The sequence below is a fragment of the Acyrthosiphon pisum genome, chromosome A2 (assembly GCF_005508785.2).
Source record: "Acyrthosiphon pisum isolate AL4f chromosome A2, pea_aphid_22Mar2018_4r6ur, whole genome shotgun sequence".
NCBI classification, from domain to species: domain Eukaryota; kingdom Metazoa; phylum Arthropoda; class Insecta; order Hemiptera; family Aphididae; genus Acyrthosiphon; species Acyrthosiphon pisum.
The window spans coordinates 98166393-98183332 of NC_042495.1; the positions used below are offsets into that span (position 1 = coordinate 98166393).

The 16940-nt window shown below is 40.0% G+C and overlaps 1 protein-coding gene across 1 annotated transcript; it reads left to right on the forward strand.

The window, feature by feature from the left end:
• The first annotated feature begins 413 nt into the window (after positions 1-413).
• On the forward strand, positions 414-16592 carry LOC115034168. Its single transcript, XM_029490022.1, has 2 exons — positions 414-495; positions 16201-16592. The coding sequence occupies exons 1-2, from the start codon at positions 480-482 to the stop codon at positions 16590-16592; spliced, it is 408 nt and encodes a 135-aa protein (XP_029345882.1). The 5' UTR covers positions 414-479.
• Positions 16593-16940: the final 348 nt, after the last annotated feature.

Genomic DNA, 16940 nt, shown 5'->3' on the forward strand with positions numbered 1-16940 from the left:
CCAAATGTAAGGAAAATAACGCGTTCGTGTTTTCGATATTATTAATTTGCGTTTATTTCACATACGTTACTCATTTATATAGTTACAATTTATACATGTGTAATACAATATTTCTTTTCATGAGTTGCATTTATACTCTTACGAGTGTACATATAAAATAATATATTTGTGGATTTACATAAATTATGGGGGGAAAAGCATAAACATTGAACTTACGGTTTATTAATCGGGTTTTGCTAAATCTTGGTGGCGTAGCGCACCTAGGTACATCGGCGCAGTCAGGGGCACGGTAATGTATTGCTATTACCGGCGTGAAGGGCTTATCAAAATAATCAGTAGAAATATTGCTGGGCAGCAACGATCGGCGGACGATGGTGGTTTGAACGTCGATCCGGTGATGAACAGCAACTGTTGGCGGACGGTGATGGTATGAACGTCGATCCGGTGATGAACAGCAACTGTTGGCGGACGGTGATGGTATGACCCGGCTTCTTGGTGTGACGTGGCGGCTAACTGGCAACTCAACTCGGACGGCGGCGCTCAGAAAAATCACGGACAGGTCGACACCTGGTACTACTCGCGGCGGCGGTGTACAGGGAATGCCGGGGCAGACTATTTGCGAATATCCGTTCTTGACGATACTAGTATCGTCCGGCTTATTCAGTCCTGGGGGCAAGTTGCTGTTGGTTGAGTTGGATCAGTATCCGTTCTTGGCAATATTACTATTGTCCGGCTTACTGATCTTTCCTCACAGCGGGGAAGACGTTGTTTTACGGTGGTCAGCGGCCCGTACTTATGCTAGTCGCAGCTCGCTGGTCCCGTGCACAATTTTAGTTTATGTTTCATATGTTTTTTATTTTCTCGTATTGGTTGACGATGTTTCGTAATAGTAATCTTATTGTACATTTTCTGCTGATTCCGAATATGTGCTTGGCTTTTTCCTCGCTTCAATATTTTATTCGGAAACTCATGTTTTCTGGCGGGCGGCATGCTTTCGTAACACTGCCATGCCGACCTGCGCTATCTGTATTTACTTGTTGTCATTGTGTTCCGTCGAGCAATCGATATTGCACTGCGGTGATCAATATCGCTTAGGAGTAATGTACAAACTAGAGCGCGCCACGCATTTGGTCGCTCAGTTTTGTCTCATTACATTGTCCCCTTTTTTATTTATATTTTTTTTTGTAGCGAAAAGTTTTGAGTGAGAAAAAAAAAAAATAAAAATAAAAACTTTAAAAATTTTGTGATGATGTGAGGGTTGTGAGACTTTTTTTTTTTTCGATTGTTCGTGCTTCAAGATCATGGGTGAGCTTGTCGCTTATCGTTGCGAGTCCTCTGGATCTTTTCTTTGTAGATGAGTTTTTTAATCCGGGTTTTTGATAGATGTTGGACACCCAGAGCCGTCTCTTGCGAGCCCTGTTGCTTTTTTGGCTGGTGTCCGTGTTTTGTTAAATAGTTCTTCGACGAACTGTTACTGCCCTGTTGACAGCTCGGTGATGGTTTTTCCTCCGGGTTCAGGAGGGAAAGCATTGTCTTCATCCTTCCTACTACACCCTCCTTGTCCCCTGGGTAGTGGTCCCATCAGGTCGGCGGATACCATTTCCCTCGGTTCGGTGGGTAGGAGGCTTAATGTCGGTCCCCTAGCCGTTATATTATTTATTTTCGCTTTTTGGCATAGATCACAGGTCTTGATTATTTGTTTAATTGTTCTATACATGTTCTTAAACTGGTGATCCTGCTGCAATAGTTTAAACGTTTTATATGTCCCGCAATGGCCATATATTTTGTGGGTTTCTTCTACTAACTGTTTTACCGCTACCTTTGGCACCATGACTTGATATTCACCAGAGTGTGCTTGGCGAAATAGTAAATTCCGATGCATCATAAGATTATGATTGGTTTTTTGCGCGATCCTCTGTTTGAGTTTTTTGACATGTTCATCCTGTTGTTGCAACATTTCAAGGTTTTTGAATTGTTCTTTTAATTCCTTACTGTATTCTAACAGTGATAACTTGTTAATAACGATTATTTTATTGCTGGTTGTTGCGTCACTGGTAGGGACTTGCGGATACCTAGTCAATGTGTCAGCACCGACATTTTCTTTCCCTGGAATGTGCGTTATCTCCAGCTGAAATTCCTGGAGATATGTGGCCCATCTGACCAATCGAGCATTGAGTAGTTGACACGTATTTAGGAATGTAAGTGCATGGTGGTCGGTTAATATTTTCGTCCTGTTTCCAAGCAAGTAGTTTCTAAATTTTTTACATGCGAAAACTATTGCGAGCAGTTCCAGTTCAGTGGTGTTATAGTTTTGCTCCGCTGCGTTAAGTGTTCTACTGGCAAAACTGAGAGTTTGGTGTTGCCCTTCTTCGGTAATTTGATAAAGTTCCGCCCCGAGGTGTGTCGTTGAGGCATCGGTGTTCAGGTGAAACTCTCTCTTGAAATCTGGGAATTGAATTATTATGTCCTCTAGAAATTTTCGTTTTATGTTGTCAAACGCTTGCTGTTGGCTGGTACCCCATGTCCATTTTGCGTCTTTTTTGGTTAGCTTGCTGAGTTGTCCCGTGTCTTGTGACAGGTCTCTGATGAATTTTCTGTAAAAATTGATGAACCCAATGAATGCTTGTACCTGTTTTTTCGTTTTGGGCGGCTGGAAATTCATTACTGTTTGTATTTTATCTGGGTCCATAGATATTCCTTTTTCACTTATTATGTGTCCCAGAAAAATCACTTGTTTTTTCAGAAATTGTGACTTTTTTCTGTTGATGGTGATATGGTGTTGTGCAAATTTTTCGAAGATTTGTTCTAAGTGACAAATATGTTCTTGAAAACTCGTTGAAGTGATGTGTATGTCATCGACATATATGGCAGCGAATTGTAGAATCTCCGGTCCTAATACTTGATCTAGTATTTTTTGGAATTCTGCCACAGAATTGATTAATCCAAAAGGCAATACTTTAAATTGATAGTTACGGCCTTTATGCAAAAATGCCGTAATTTCCCGACATTCGGTTTTCAATGGGCACTGCCAGTAACCTGCTGTCAAGTCAATCGAACTTAAGTATTTCATTCCCTGGAACTTGATGAGAGTGTCGTCCATATTTGTCGGACATTCTCGATCCGGTATTATGACTGTGTTAATTTTTCTGGCATCTAGGCATAATCGAATCTCTCCATTTTTTTTTTCAATACAGACTATGGGTGATGACCATGGTGATGTTGATTTTTCTATGACTTGTAAATCTAGCATCCTCTGTATCTCTGCATCCACCTTTGGTATCCTCGATACTGGTATTGGATAGGGTCGCTGGTAAATTGGGTCCCCTGGTTTGACACGGATTTGACATTGAAACTCGGTAATCTTTCCAGGTTGTTCAGAAAAAATGTGTTCGTACCGGTTTAATAATGACACAAACATTTGACTTTCTTGATCGTTTAGGTTGACGTGGTCGTCATCCAAGTTGTCGTTAACTTCCACCCTGAGCAGATGTTCTTCGATGATTTTTGGTTCTCGGTTGGCAAACGGTACGATGATTGGTACATCATTGACTTTGAATTCTACTGTTTGCTTGTTGAATTTTATTTGTGCTGAATATTTGTTTAATATATCTGCACCAATAATTCCTTGTTCGTTTAGGCCTTCTACCTGAACGAAATTAGTCTGTAGGTAAATATCACCTATTTTGCATTCGCAAAATATTTGTTTGGACACTTTGCATATTTTCTTTCCTACGGCGTTGCTTATTTGTATACCCGTGACTGGTAGCTGTGGTATTCTGTTGTTTTTCTGTGTAATTATATCAATTACCTCCTTGGTGAGTACACTTATTGTGGCTCCGGTGTCGACCAATAATAGCATTTCCTCCCCTTCAATTTCACATTTCAAGTATGGGCTTCTGGACGTATTTGCCGTACTTAATGAATTTACCGCGTAAGTTTCGTTGTTACTTGGTCCTGTTTGTGGGTCTGCACTTACTGACACTTGTTTGATTTGTTCAGTCTGTGGTGTGTTTGTTTGTTGTGTTTCTCCATTTTTGTTGTTATCGTTTGGCCGGTATGTTTGGTTGTTGTTCCATCGATTATTTCGTGGTGGAAAATTATTCCAATTGTTATTGCGTTGATAATTCCAATTGTTTTGAGTTTTTTGCTGATTATTCGTGTTCCCTGCACTGGACTGTTCAGTTTTTTCTCTGCGATGTTCTTCTGCTCCAAGTATTTTCATTGCTGCAATTATTGATTTTTCTGGTAGCGATATTAATATTGCTCGGAGGTAACCTGGGTAGTGACTGGCAATATTTGCTACTATTTCTTCCTCAGATATCTGTGGTACTTGTAAATGACGTAGTTTCGTTGACCATTGCGCGAAATGTTCTCGGTATGTTATGTTACTCGGTACCTGGGATGTGTTTAGACAACTGCTCCAAGTTTGAATTTGTATCTCTCGGGACCAATATTCGTCGATGAAAACATCTCGAAATTCAGAATATTTTCTAATCTGAAATCGGACGGTGGCGAACCAATTTCCCGCTGCATTTTTGAGACAATCTCGTATAATTAGTAATTTTTCTTCGTTATGTATTTGTCTTACTTTAAAATATTCTTCAAGATTTTGTAAAAAATCTATTGGGTGTTGATCTTTGTTATTGCCAAAAAATACTGGTTTGGATATTTCTATGTTGGAATTTTTTCGTTCGTCGTTTATTATTCGTATATCTTGTCTTGGTTCAACAAACATTTTTCTTAAATTTTCGAAGTTGTTTTGATTTTGTTGTTCCAAGTCTTGCATATCTTCTGTGAGTTTCTCAATTTTCTTTGCATTTTCCTCTTCCAGATTGCTGCATTTTTCTTCAAGTTGACTGATTTTTTGTAGTAATTGATTGACTAGGTATTGACTGTTCCGTTCTACTTCCTCTCTGAACATGTTAAATGCTTCCTCCGTGACATTTTTCTTTGGAGCCATGTTCACGATGTAGTTTTCTTCTTTGCAAATCGATGTAGCTTTTCTTCAAAACTTCTTTAATCTCGTGGGTCGATGTAGAATTTTCCTTCTTACGTCGAGCACTGCAGTTGGGCGCCAAATGTAAGGAAAATAACGCGTTCGTGTTTTCGATATTATTAATTTGCGTTTATTTCACATACGTTACTCATTTATATAGTTACAATTTATACATGTGTAATACAATATTTCTTTTCATGAGTTGCATTTATACTCTTACGAGTGTACATATAAAATAATATATTTGTGGATTTACATAAATTATGGGGGGGAAAAGCATAAACATTGAACTTACGGTTTATTAATCGGGTTTTGCTAAATCTTGGTGGCGTAGCGCACCTAGGTACATCGGCGCAGTCAGGGGCACGGTAATGTATTGCTATTACCGGCGTGAAGGGCTTATCAAAATAATCAGTAGTAATATTGCTGGGCAGCAACTATCGGCGGACGATGGTGGGTTGAACGTCGATCCGGTGATGAACAGCAACTGTTGGCGGACGGTGATGGTATGACCCGGCTTCTTGGTGTGACGTGGCGGCTAACTGGCAACTCAACTCGGACGGCGGCGCTCAGAAAAATCACGGACAGGTCGACACCTGGTACTACTCGCGGCGGCGGTGTACAGGGAATGCCGGGGCAGACTATTTGCGAATATCCGTTCTTGACGATACTAGTATCGTCCGGCTTATTCAGTCCTGGGGGCAAGTTGCTGTTGGTTGAGTTGGATCAGTATCCGTTCTTGGCAATATTACTATTGTCCGGCTTACTGATCTTTCCTCACAGCGGGGAAGACGTTGTTTTACGGTGGTCAGCGGCCCGTACTTATGCTAGTCGCAGCTCGCTGGTCCCGTGCACAATTTTAGTTTATGTTTCATATGTTTTTTATTTTCTTGTATTGGTTGACGATGTTTCGTAATAGTAATCTTATTGTACATTTTCTGCTGATTTCGAATATGTGCTTGGCTTTTTTCTCGCTTCAATATTTTATTCGGAAACTCATGTTTTCTGGCGGGCGGCATGCTTTCGTAAAACTGCCATGCCGACCTGCGCTATCTGTATTTTATTCGGAAACTCATGTTTTCTGGCGGGCAATCGATATTGCACTGCGGTGATCAATATCGCTTAGGAGTAATGTACAAACTAGAGCGCGCCACGCATTTGGTCGCTCAGTTTTGTCTCATTACATTGTCCCCTTTTTTATTTATATTTTTTTTTTTTTTTGTAGCGAAAAGTTTTGAGTGAGAAAAAAAAAAAATAAAAATAAAAACTTTAAATTTTTGTGGTGATGTGAGGGTTGTGAGAGCTTGTTTTGTCGATTGTTCGTACTTCAAGATTATGGGTGAGCTTGTCGCTTATCATTGCGAGTCCTCTGGATCTTTTCCCTGTAGATGAGTTTTTTAAGACGAGTTTTTGATAGATGTTGGACACCCAGAGCCGTCTCTTGCGAGCCCTGTTGCTTTTTTGGCTGGTGTCCGTGTTTTGTTAAATAGTTCTTCGACGAACTGTTACTGCCCTGTTGACAGCTCGGTGATGGTTTTTCCTCCGGGTTCAGGAGGGAAAGCATTGTCTTCATTCTTCCTACTACACCCTCCTTGTCCCCTGGGTAGAGGTCCCATCAGATCGGCAGATACCATTTCTCTCGGTTCGGTGGGTAGGAGGCTTAACGTCGGTCCCCTAGCCGTTATATTACTTATTTTCGCTTTTTGGCATAGATCACAGGTCTTGATAATTTGTTTAATTGTTCTATACATGTTCTTAAACTGGTGATCCTGCTGCAATAGTTTAAACGTTTTATATGTCCCGCAATGGCCATATATTTTGTGGGTTTCTTCTACTAACTGTTTTACCGCTACCTTTGGCACCATGATCTGATATTCACCAGAGTGTGCTTGGCGAAATAGTAAATTCCGATGCATCATAAGATTATGATTGGTTTTTTGCGCGATCCTCTGTTTGAGTTTTTTGACATGTTCATCCTGTTGTTGCAACATTTCAAGGTTTTTGAATTGTTCTTTTAATTCCTTACTGTATTCTAACAGTGATAACTTGTTAATAACGATTATTTTATTGCTGGTTGTTGCGTCACTGGTAGGGACTTGCGGATACCTAGTCAATGTGTCAGCACCGACATTTTCTTTCCCTGGAATGTGCGTTATCTCCAGCTGAAATTCCTGGAGATATGTGGCCCATCTGACCAATCGAGCATTGAGTAGTTGACACGTATTTAGGAATGTAAGTGCATGGTGGTCGGTTAATATTTTCGTCCTGTTTCCAAGCAAGTAGTTTCTAAATTTTTTACATGCAAAAACTATTGCGAGCAGTTCCAGTTCAGTGGTGTTATAGTTTTGCTCCGCTGCGTTAAGTGTTCTACTGGCAAAACTGAGGGTTTGGTGTTGCCCTTCTTCGGTAATTTGATAAAGTTCCGCCCCGAGGTGTGTCGTTGAGGCATCGGTGTTCAGGTGAAACTCTCTCTTGAAATCTGGGAATTGAATTATTATGTCCTCTAGAAATTTTCGTTTTATGTTGTCAAACGCTTGCTGTTGGCTGGTACCCCATGTCCATTTTGCGTCTTTTTTGGTTAGCTTGCTGAGTTGTCCCGTGTCTTGTGACAGGTCTCTGATAAATTTTCTGTAAAAATTGATGAACCCAATGAATGCTTGTACCTGTTTTTTCGTTTTGGGCGGCTGGAAATTCATTACTGTTTGTATTTTATCTGGGTCCATAGATATTCCTTTTTCACTTATTATGTGTCCCAGAAAAATCACTTGTTTTTTCAGAAATTGTGACTTTTTTCTGTTGATGGTGATATGGTGTTGTGCAAATTTTTCGAAGATTTGTTCTAAGTGACAAATATGTTCTTGAAAACTCGTTGAAGTGATGTGTATGTCATCGACATATATGGCAGCGAATTGTAGAATCTCCGGTCCTAATACTTGATCTAGTATTTTTTGGAATTCTGCCACAGAATTGATTAATCCAAAAGGCAATACTTTAAATTGATAGTTACGGCCTTTATGCAAAAATGCCGTAATTTCCCGACATTCGGTTTTCAATGGGCACTGCCAGTAACCTGCTGTCAAGTCAATCGAACTTAAGTATTTCATTCCCTGGAACTTGATGAGAGTGTCGTCCATATTTGTCGGACATTCTCGATCCGGTATTATGACTGTGTTAATTTTTCTGGCATCTAGGCATAATCGAATCTCTCCATTTTTTTTTTCAATACAGACTATGGGTGATGACCATGGTGATGTTGATTTTTCTATGACTTGTAAATCTAGCATCCTCTGTATCTCTGCATCCACCTTTGGTATCCTCGATACTGGTATTGGATAGGGTCGCTGGTAAATTGGGTCCCCTGGTTTGACACGGATTTGACATTGAAACTCGGTAATCTTTCCAGGTTGTTCAGAAAAAATGTGTTCGTACCGGTTTAATAATGACACAAACATTTGACTTTCTTGATCGTTTAGGTTGACGTGGTCGTCATCCAAGTTGTCGTTAACTTCCACCCTGAGCAGATGTTCTTCGATGATTTTTGGTTCTCGGTTGGCAAACGGTACGATGATTGGTACATCATTGACTTTGAATTCTACTGTTTGCTTGTTGAATTTTATTTGTGCTGAATATTTGTTTAATATATCTGCACCAATAATTCCTTGTTCGTTTAGGCCTTCTACCTGAACGAAATTAGTCTGTATGTAAATATCACCTATTTTGCATTCGCAAAATATTTGTTTGGACACTTTGCATATTTTCTTTCCTACGGCGTTGCTTATTTGTATACCCGTGACCGGTAGCTGTGGTATTCTGTTGTTTTTCTGTGTAATTATATCAATTACCTCCTTGGTGAGTACACTTATTGTGGCTCCGGTGTCGACCAATAATAGCATTTCCTCCCCTTCAATTTCACATTTCAAGTATGGGCTTCTGGACGTATTTGCCGTACTTAATGAATTTACCGCGTAAGTTTCGTTGTTACTTGGTCCTGTTTGTGGGTCTGCACTTACTGACACTTGTTTGATTTGTTCAGTCTGTGGTGTGCTTGTTTGTTGTGTTTCTCCATTTTTGTTGTTATCGTTTGGCCGGTATGTTTGGTTGTTGTTCCATCGATTGTTTCGTGGTGGAAAATTGTTCCAATTGTTATTGCGTTGATAATTCCAATTGTTTTGAGTTTTTTGCTGATTATTCGTGTTCCCTGCACTGGACTGTTCAGTTTTTTCTCTGCGATGTTCTTCTGCTCCAAGTATTTTCATTGCTGCAATTATTGATTTTTCTGGTAGCGATATTAATATTGCTCGGAGGTAACCTGGGTAGTGACTGGCAATATTTGCTACTATTTCTTCCTCAGATATCTGTGGTACTTGTAAATGACGTAGTTTCGTTGACCATTGCGCGAAATGTTCTCGGTATGTTATGTTACTCGGTACCTGGGATGTGTTTAGACAACTGCTCCAAGTTTGAATTTGTATCTCTCGGGACCAATATTCGTCGATGAAAACATCTCGAAATTCAGAATATTTTCTAATCTGAAATCGGACGGTGGCGAACCAATTTCCCGCTGCATTTTTGAGACAATCTCGTATAATTAGTAATTTTTCTTCGTTATGTATTTGTCTTACTTTAAAATATTCTTCAAGATTTTGTAAAAAATCTATTGGGTGTTGATCTTTGTTATTGCCAAAAAATACTGGTTTGGATATTTCTATGTTGGAATTTTTTCGTTCGTCGTTTATTATTCGTATATCTTGTCTTGGTTCAACAAACATTTTTCTTAAATTTTCGAAGTTGTTTTGATTTTGTTGTTCCAAGTCTTGCATATCTTCTGTGAGTTTCTCAATTTTCTTTGCATTTTCCTCTTCCAGATTGCTGCATTTTTCTTCAAGTTGACTAATTTTTTGTAGTAATTGATTGACTAGGTATTGACTGTTCCGTTCTACTTCCTCTCTGAACATGTTAAATGCTTCCTCCGTGACATTTTTCTTTGGAGCCATGTTCACGATGTAGTTTTCTTCTTTGCAAATCGATGTAGCTTTTCTTCAAAACTTCTTTAATCTCGTGGGTCGATGTAGAATTTTCCTTCTTACGTCGAGCACTGCAGTTGGGCGCCAAATGTAAGGAAAATAACGCGTTCGTGTTTTTGATATTATTAATTTGCGTTTATTTCACATACGTTACTCATTTATACAGTTACAATTTATACATGTGTAATACAGTATTTCTTTTCATGAGTTGCATTTATACTCTTACGAGTGTACATATAAAATAATATATTTGTGGATTTACATAAATTATGGGGGGAAAAGCATAAACATTGAACTTACGGTTTATTAATCGGGTTTTGCTAAATCTTGGTGGCGTAGCGCACCTAGGTACATCGGCGCAGTCAGGGGCACGGTAATGTATTGCTATTACCGGCGTGAAGGGCTTATCAAAACAATCAGTAGTAATATTGCTGGGCAGCAACGATCGGCGGACGATGGTGGGTTGAACGTCGATCCGGTGATGAACAGCAACTGTTGGCGGACGGTGATGGTATGACCCGGCTTCTTGGTGTGACGTGGCGGCTAACTGGCAACTCAACTCGGACGGCGGCGCTCAGAAAAATCACGGACAGGTCGACACCTGGTACTACTCGCGGCGGCGGTGTACACGGGAATGCCGGGGCAGACTATTTGCGAATATCCGTTCTTGACGATACTAGTATCGTCCGGCTTATTCAGTCCTGGGGGCAAGTTGCTGTTGGTTGAGTTGGATCAGTATCCGTTCTTGGCAATATTACTATTGTCCGGCTTACTGATCTTTCCTCACAGCGGGGAAGACGTTGTTTTACGGCGGTCAGCGGCCCGTACTTATGCTAGTCGAAGCTCGCTGGTCCCGTGCACAATTTTAGTTTATGTTTCATATGTTTTTGAATTTCCCGTATTGGTTGACGATGTTTCGTAATAGTAATCTTATTGTACCTTTTCTGCTGAGTTCGAATATGTGCTTGGCTTTTTTCTCGCTTCAATATTTTATTCGGAAACTCATGTTTTCTGGCGGGCGGCATGCTTTCGTAAAACTGCCATGCCGACCTGCGCTATCTGTATTTACTAGTGGTTATTATGCTCCGTCGCGCAATCGATATTGCACTGCGGTGATCAATATTGCTTGGGAGTAATGTACAAACTAGAGCGCGCCACGCATTTGGTTGCTCAGTTTTGTCTCATTACATTGTCCCCTTTTTTATTTATATTTTTTTTTTTTTTTTTTGTAGCGAAAAGTTTTGAGTGAGAAAAAAAAAAAAAAATAAAAATAAAAACTTTAAATTTTTGTGGTGATGTGAGGGTTGTGAGAGTTGTGAGAGTTGTCGATTGTTCGTGCTTCAAGATCATGGGTGAGCTTGTCGCTTATCGTTGCGAGTCCTCTGGATCTTTTCTTTGTAGATGAGTTTTTTAAGACGAGTTTTGGAGATGTTTTCGAAGTCTTTCAGGTATGCTCCAACTTCTAATATGCTTTTCCTGATTTTCATTGGGGACTTCGGGTATTGGTCTATTATCTGCTTTATGGTCATGATGACTAAATCTGAATCTGTTTCGCTTAACTCGGGTGACGATTCCCTTTCCGGTATATCAATGATTTCTGCGATTTCTCGTGGTTGAGGTGGAGTAGAATTCCGTTCGGGTCTCCTCTCCCACTGGGCCATGAACTCCTCCCACACCATTCCTGTAGCTGAAGGTCTTCGGATAGCGTGGATGGTGGGTGGCATGTTCCATGATGGTTCCTGAGCATATCTAGTTCTTTTGGCTTCTTCCTGTCGGTAAAACGTCGCTATCTTTCGCTTTTGTTCTGTGGTTAATAATTTGTCAATGTGGGTGACTTCGATTTTGTTCAGTGATACTCTGCTTCGCAGTCGGTCTAAGGGGATTTGTACAAACATCTTTCTGAGTTCCTGTATAATGGGGAGGTATGTGTTACATAAGAAAATTTTTTTTTTTTTTTTTTTTTTTTTTTTTTTTTTTTTTGAATTCACAAGCAAGTTATAGTTTTGGGCAATATACATAGATTTTTTTTTTTTTTGAATTTTGTTGTGATAGATGTTGGACACCCAGAGCCGTCTCTTGCGAGCCCTGTTGCTTTTTTGGCTGGTGTCCGTGTTTTGTTAACTAGTTCTTCGACGAACTGTTACTGCCCTGTTGACAGCTCGGTGATGGTTTTTCCTCCGGGTTCAGGAGGGAAAGCATTGTCTTCATCCTTCCTACTACACCCTCCTTGTCCCCTGGGTAGTGGTCCCATCAGGTCGGCAGATACCATTTCTCTCGGTTCGGTGGGTAGGAGGCTTAACGTCGGTCCCCTAGCCGTTATATTATTTATTTTCGCTTTTTGGCATAGATCACAGGTCTTGATTATTTGTTTAATTGTTCTATACATGTTCTTAAACTGGTGATCCTGCTGCAACAGTTTATACGTCTTGTAAGTTCCGCAATGTCCGTATATTTGGTGTGTTTCTTCCACCAGCCTTTTTACTGCTACTCCAGGCACCATAATTTGGTAGTCACCCGAATGTGATTTACGAAACAGTAAATTCTGATGTAATACTAAATTATGATTGGCCCTTTGTGTGATTATTTGTTTGAGCTTTTGGATGTGTTCATCTTGTTGTTGCAGTACTTGTAAGTTTTTGAATTGTTCTTTCACTTCATTGCTGTATTCTAGTAAAGATAATTTGTTTATGACGATTATTTTATTGCTGATTGTTGCGTCACTGGTAGGGACTTGCGGATACCTGGTCAATGTGTCAGCACCGACATTTTCCTTCCCTGGAATGTGCGTTATCTCCAGCTGAAATTCCTGGAGATATGTGGCCCATCTGACCAATCGAGCATTGAGTAGTTGACACGTATTTAGGAATGTAAGTGCATGGTGGTCGGTTAATATTTTCGTCCTGTTTCCAAGCAAGTAGTTTCTAAATTTTTTACATGCGAAAACTATTGCGAGCAGTTCCAGTTCAGTGGTGTTATAGTTTTGCTCCGCTGCGTTAAGTGTTCTACTGGCAAAACTGAGGGTTTGGTGTTGCCCTTCTTCGGTAATTTGATAAAGTTCCGCCCCGAGGTGTGTCGTTGAGGCATCGGTGTTCAGGTGAAACTCTCTCTTGAAATCTGGGAATTGAATTATTATGTCCTCTAGAAATTTTCGTTTTATGTTGTCAAACGCTTGCTGTTGGCTGGTACCCCATGTCCATTTTGCGTCTTTTTTGGTTAACTTGCTGAGTTGTCCCGTGTCTTGTGACAGGTCTCTGATAAATTTTCTGTAAAAATTGATGAACCCAATGAATGCTTGTACCTGTTTTTTCGTTTTGGGCGGCTGGAAATTCATTACTGTTTGTATTTTATCTGGGTCCATAGATATTCCTTTTTCACTTATTATGTGTCCCAGAAAAATCACTTGTTTTTTCAGAAATTGTGACTTTTTTCTGTTGATGGTGATATGGTGTTGTGCAAATTTTTTGAAGATTTGTTCTAAGTGACAAATATGTTCTTGAAAACTCGTTGAAGTGATGTGTATGTCATCGACATATATGGCAGCGAATTGTAGAATCTCCGGTCCTAATACTTGATCTAGTATTTTTTGGAATTCTGCCACAGAATTGATTAATCCAAAAGGTAATACTTTAAATTGATAGTTACGGCCTTTATGCAAAAATGCCGTAATTTCCCGACATTCGGTTTTCAATGGGCACTGCCAGTAACCTGCTGTCAAGTCAATCGAACTTAAGTATTTCATTCCCTGGAACTTGATGAGAGTGTCGTCCATATTTGTAGGACATTCTCGATCCGGTATTATGACTGTGTTAATTTTTCTGGCATCTAGGCATAATCGAATCTCTCCATTTTTCTTTTCAATACAGACTATGGGTGATGACCATGGTGATGTTGATTTTTCTATGACTTGTAAATCTAGCATCCTCTGTATCTCTGCATCCACCTTTGGTATCCTCGATACTGGTATTGGATAGGGTCGCTGGTAAATTGGGTCCCCTGGTTTGACACGGATTTGACATTGAAACTCTGTAATCTTTCCAGGTTGTTCAGAAAAAATGTGTTCGTACTGGTTTAATAATGACACAAACATTTGACTTTCTTGATCGTTTAGGTTGACGTGGTCGTCATCCAAGTTGTCGTTAACTTCCACCCTAAGCAGATGTTCTTCGATGATTTTTGGTTCTCGGTTGGCAAACGGTACGATGATTGGTACATCATTGACTTTGAATTCTACTGTTTGCTTGTTGAATTTTATTTGTGCTGAATATTTGTTTAATATATCTGCACCAATAATTCCTTGTTCGTTTAGGCCTTCTACCTGAACGAAATTAGTCTGTAGGTAAATATCCCCTATTTTGCATTCGCAAAATATTTGTTTGGACACTTTGCATATTTTCTTTCCTACGGCGTTGCTTATTTGTATACCCGTGACTGGTAGCTGTGGTATCCTGTTGTTTTTCTGTGTAATTATATCAATTACCTCCTTGGTGAGTACACTTATTGTGGCTCCGGTGTCGACCAATAATAGCATTTCCTCCCCTTCAATTTCACATTTCAAGTATGGGCTTCTGGACGTATTTGCCGTACTTAACGAATTTACCGCGTAAGTTTCGTTGTTACTTGGTCCAGCCGGTGGGTCTACATTTACTGATACTTGTTTGATTTGTTCAGTTTGTGGTTTATTATTTGTTTGTGTTTCACCAGGTTTGTTGTTGTCGTTTGGGCGGTATGGTTGGTTGTTGTTCCACCGATTGTTTCGAGGCGGCATGTTGTTCCAACCATTGTTCCGTTGATGGTTCCAATTATTGCTTTTCTGTTGACTGTTATTATTATTTCGGTCCGTCGATGATTGTTCTGGCTTTTCTGTAGTGTTTTCTTCTTCTCCCAGAATTTTCATAGCGGCTACTATCGTTCTTTCGGGTAACGATACAAGTATTGCCCTTAAATAACCAGGATAGTGTTTGGCAATGTGTTTTACGATTTCTGGTTCCGACAGTCTTGGTACCTCTAGGTGTCGTAGTTTTGTGGCCCAGGTCGCAAAATGTTCTCTGTAATTCGCTGTTACCTGATTTACATTTAGGCATTGGCTCCAGACTTGAATTTGAATTTCCCTGGACCAATATTCATCAATAAATGCTCTCTTGAAATCGTCGTAATTGCATAGTTGAAAACGCACCGTGGAAAACCAACTATACGCGTTCGATTTTAAACAATCTCCCACTACAATGATTTTTTCTCCCACATACGTTTGTTTAATGGCAAAATATTCCTCGAGTCGACTTAGGAAATCTCGCGGGTGCATGTCCCGTCCGTTTCCAAAAAATGTAGGTCGTGCAATATCTGTTTGATGTAAATTATTATTATTTATACAGTTATGCGCTGGTGGTGGTGATGATCGTTGTTCCTGACGTTCATATTTTTGTTCAATTTCTATTAACTTCCTTGACCAATTTTCTTCAATGTTTTCTATTTTGTTAGCGTGTTCATTTTTTAGGTTTTCGATTTTTTGCAATAATTGATTTACCAAATATTGACTGTTTCGTTCCACTTCCTCCTTGAACGCGTTAAATGCTTCTTCGGTGACATTTCTCTTCGGAGCCATGTTCACGATGTAGTTTTCTTCTTTGCAAATCGATGTAGCTTTTCTTCAAAACTTCTTTAATCTCGTGGGTCGATGTAGAATTTTCCTTCTTACGTCGAGCACTGCAGTTGGGCGCCAAATGTAAGGAAAAGTTAAACGCTTGTGTTTTTATAATATGTATTTTTGTACGTTTATTTCCATCATCTTATGTGAATTCGTTTATACAGATACAATTTTAAAATATGTATTACAGTATTTCTTTTAAATTGATTTTTTACTCTTACGAGTGTACATATAAAATAGTCTATGATGTGGGTTTACATGGAATAAGGGGGGGACAGCGTGAACATTGAACTTACGGTTATTAATCGGGTTTTGCTCAATTTTGGTGGCGTAGCGCACCTAAGTACATCGGCGCAGTCAGGGGCACGGTAATATATTGTTATTACCGGCGTGAAGGGCTTATCAAAAATATTCAGCAGTAATATTGCTGGACGGCAACTATCTGCGGACGATGGTGGGTTGAACGTCGATTCCGTGGTGTATTGACGGTGACGAACAGCAACTGTTGGCGGACGGTGATGGTATGACTCGGCTTCTTGGTGTGACGTGGCGGCTAACTGGCAACTCAACTCGGACGGCGGCGCTCAGAAAAATCACGGACAGGTCTACACACGGTACTACTCGCGGCGGCGGTGTACAAGGGAATGCCGGGTCAGACTATTTGCGAATATCCGTTCTTGACGATACGTGTATCGTCCGGCTTATTCAGTCCTGGGGCAAGTTGCTGTTGGTTGAGTTGGATCAGTATCCGTTCTTGGCAATATTACTATTGTCCGGCTTACTGATCTTTCCTCGCAGCGGGGAAGACGATGTTTTACGGCGGTCAGCGGCCTGTACTTATGCTAGTCGAAGCTCGCTGGTCCCGTGCACAATTTTAGTTAATGTTTTAGGTGTTTTTGAATTTCCCGTATTGGTTGACGATATTTCGTAATAGTAATCTTATTGTACCTTTTCTGCTGAGTTCGAATATGTGCTTGGCTTTTTTCTCGCTTCAATATTTTATTCGGAAACTCATGTTTTCTGGCGGGCGGCATGCTTTCGTAAAACTGCCATGCCGACCTGCGCTATCTGTATTTACTAGTGGTTATTATGCTCCGTCGCGCAATCGATATTGCACTGCGGTGATCAATATTGCTTGGGAGTAATGTACAAACTAGAGCGCGCCACGCATTTGGTTGCTCAGTTTTGTCTCATTACATTGTCCCCTTTTTTATTTATATTTTTTTTTTTTTGTAGCGAAAAGTTTTGAGTGAGAAAAAAAAATAAAAATAAAAATAAA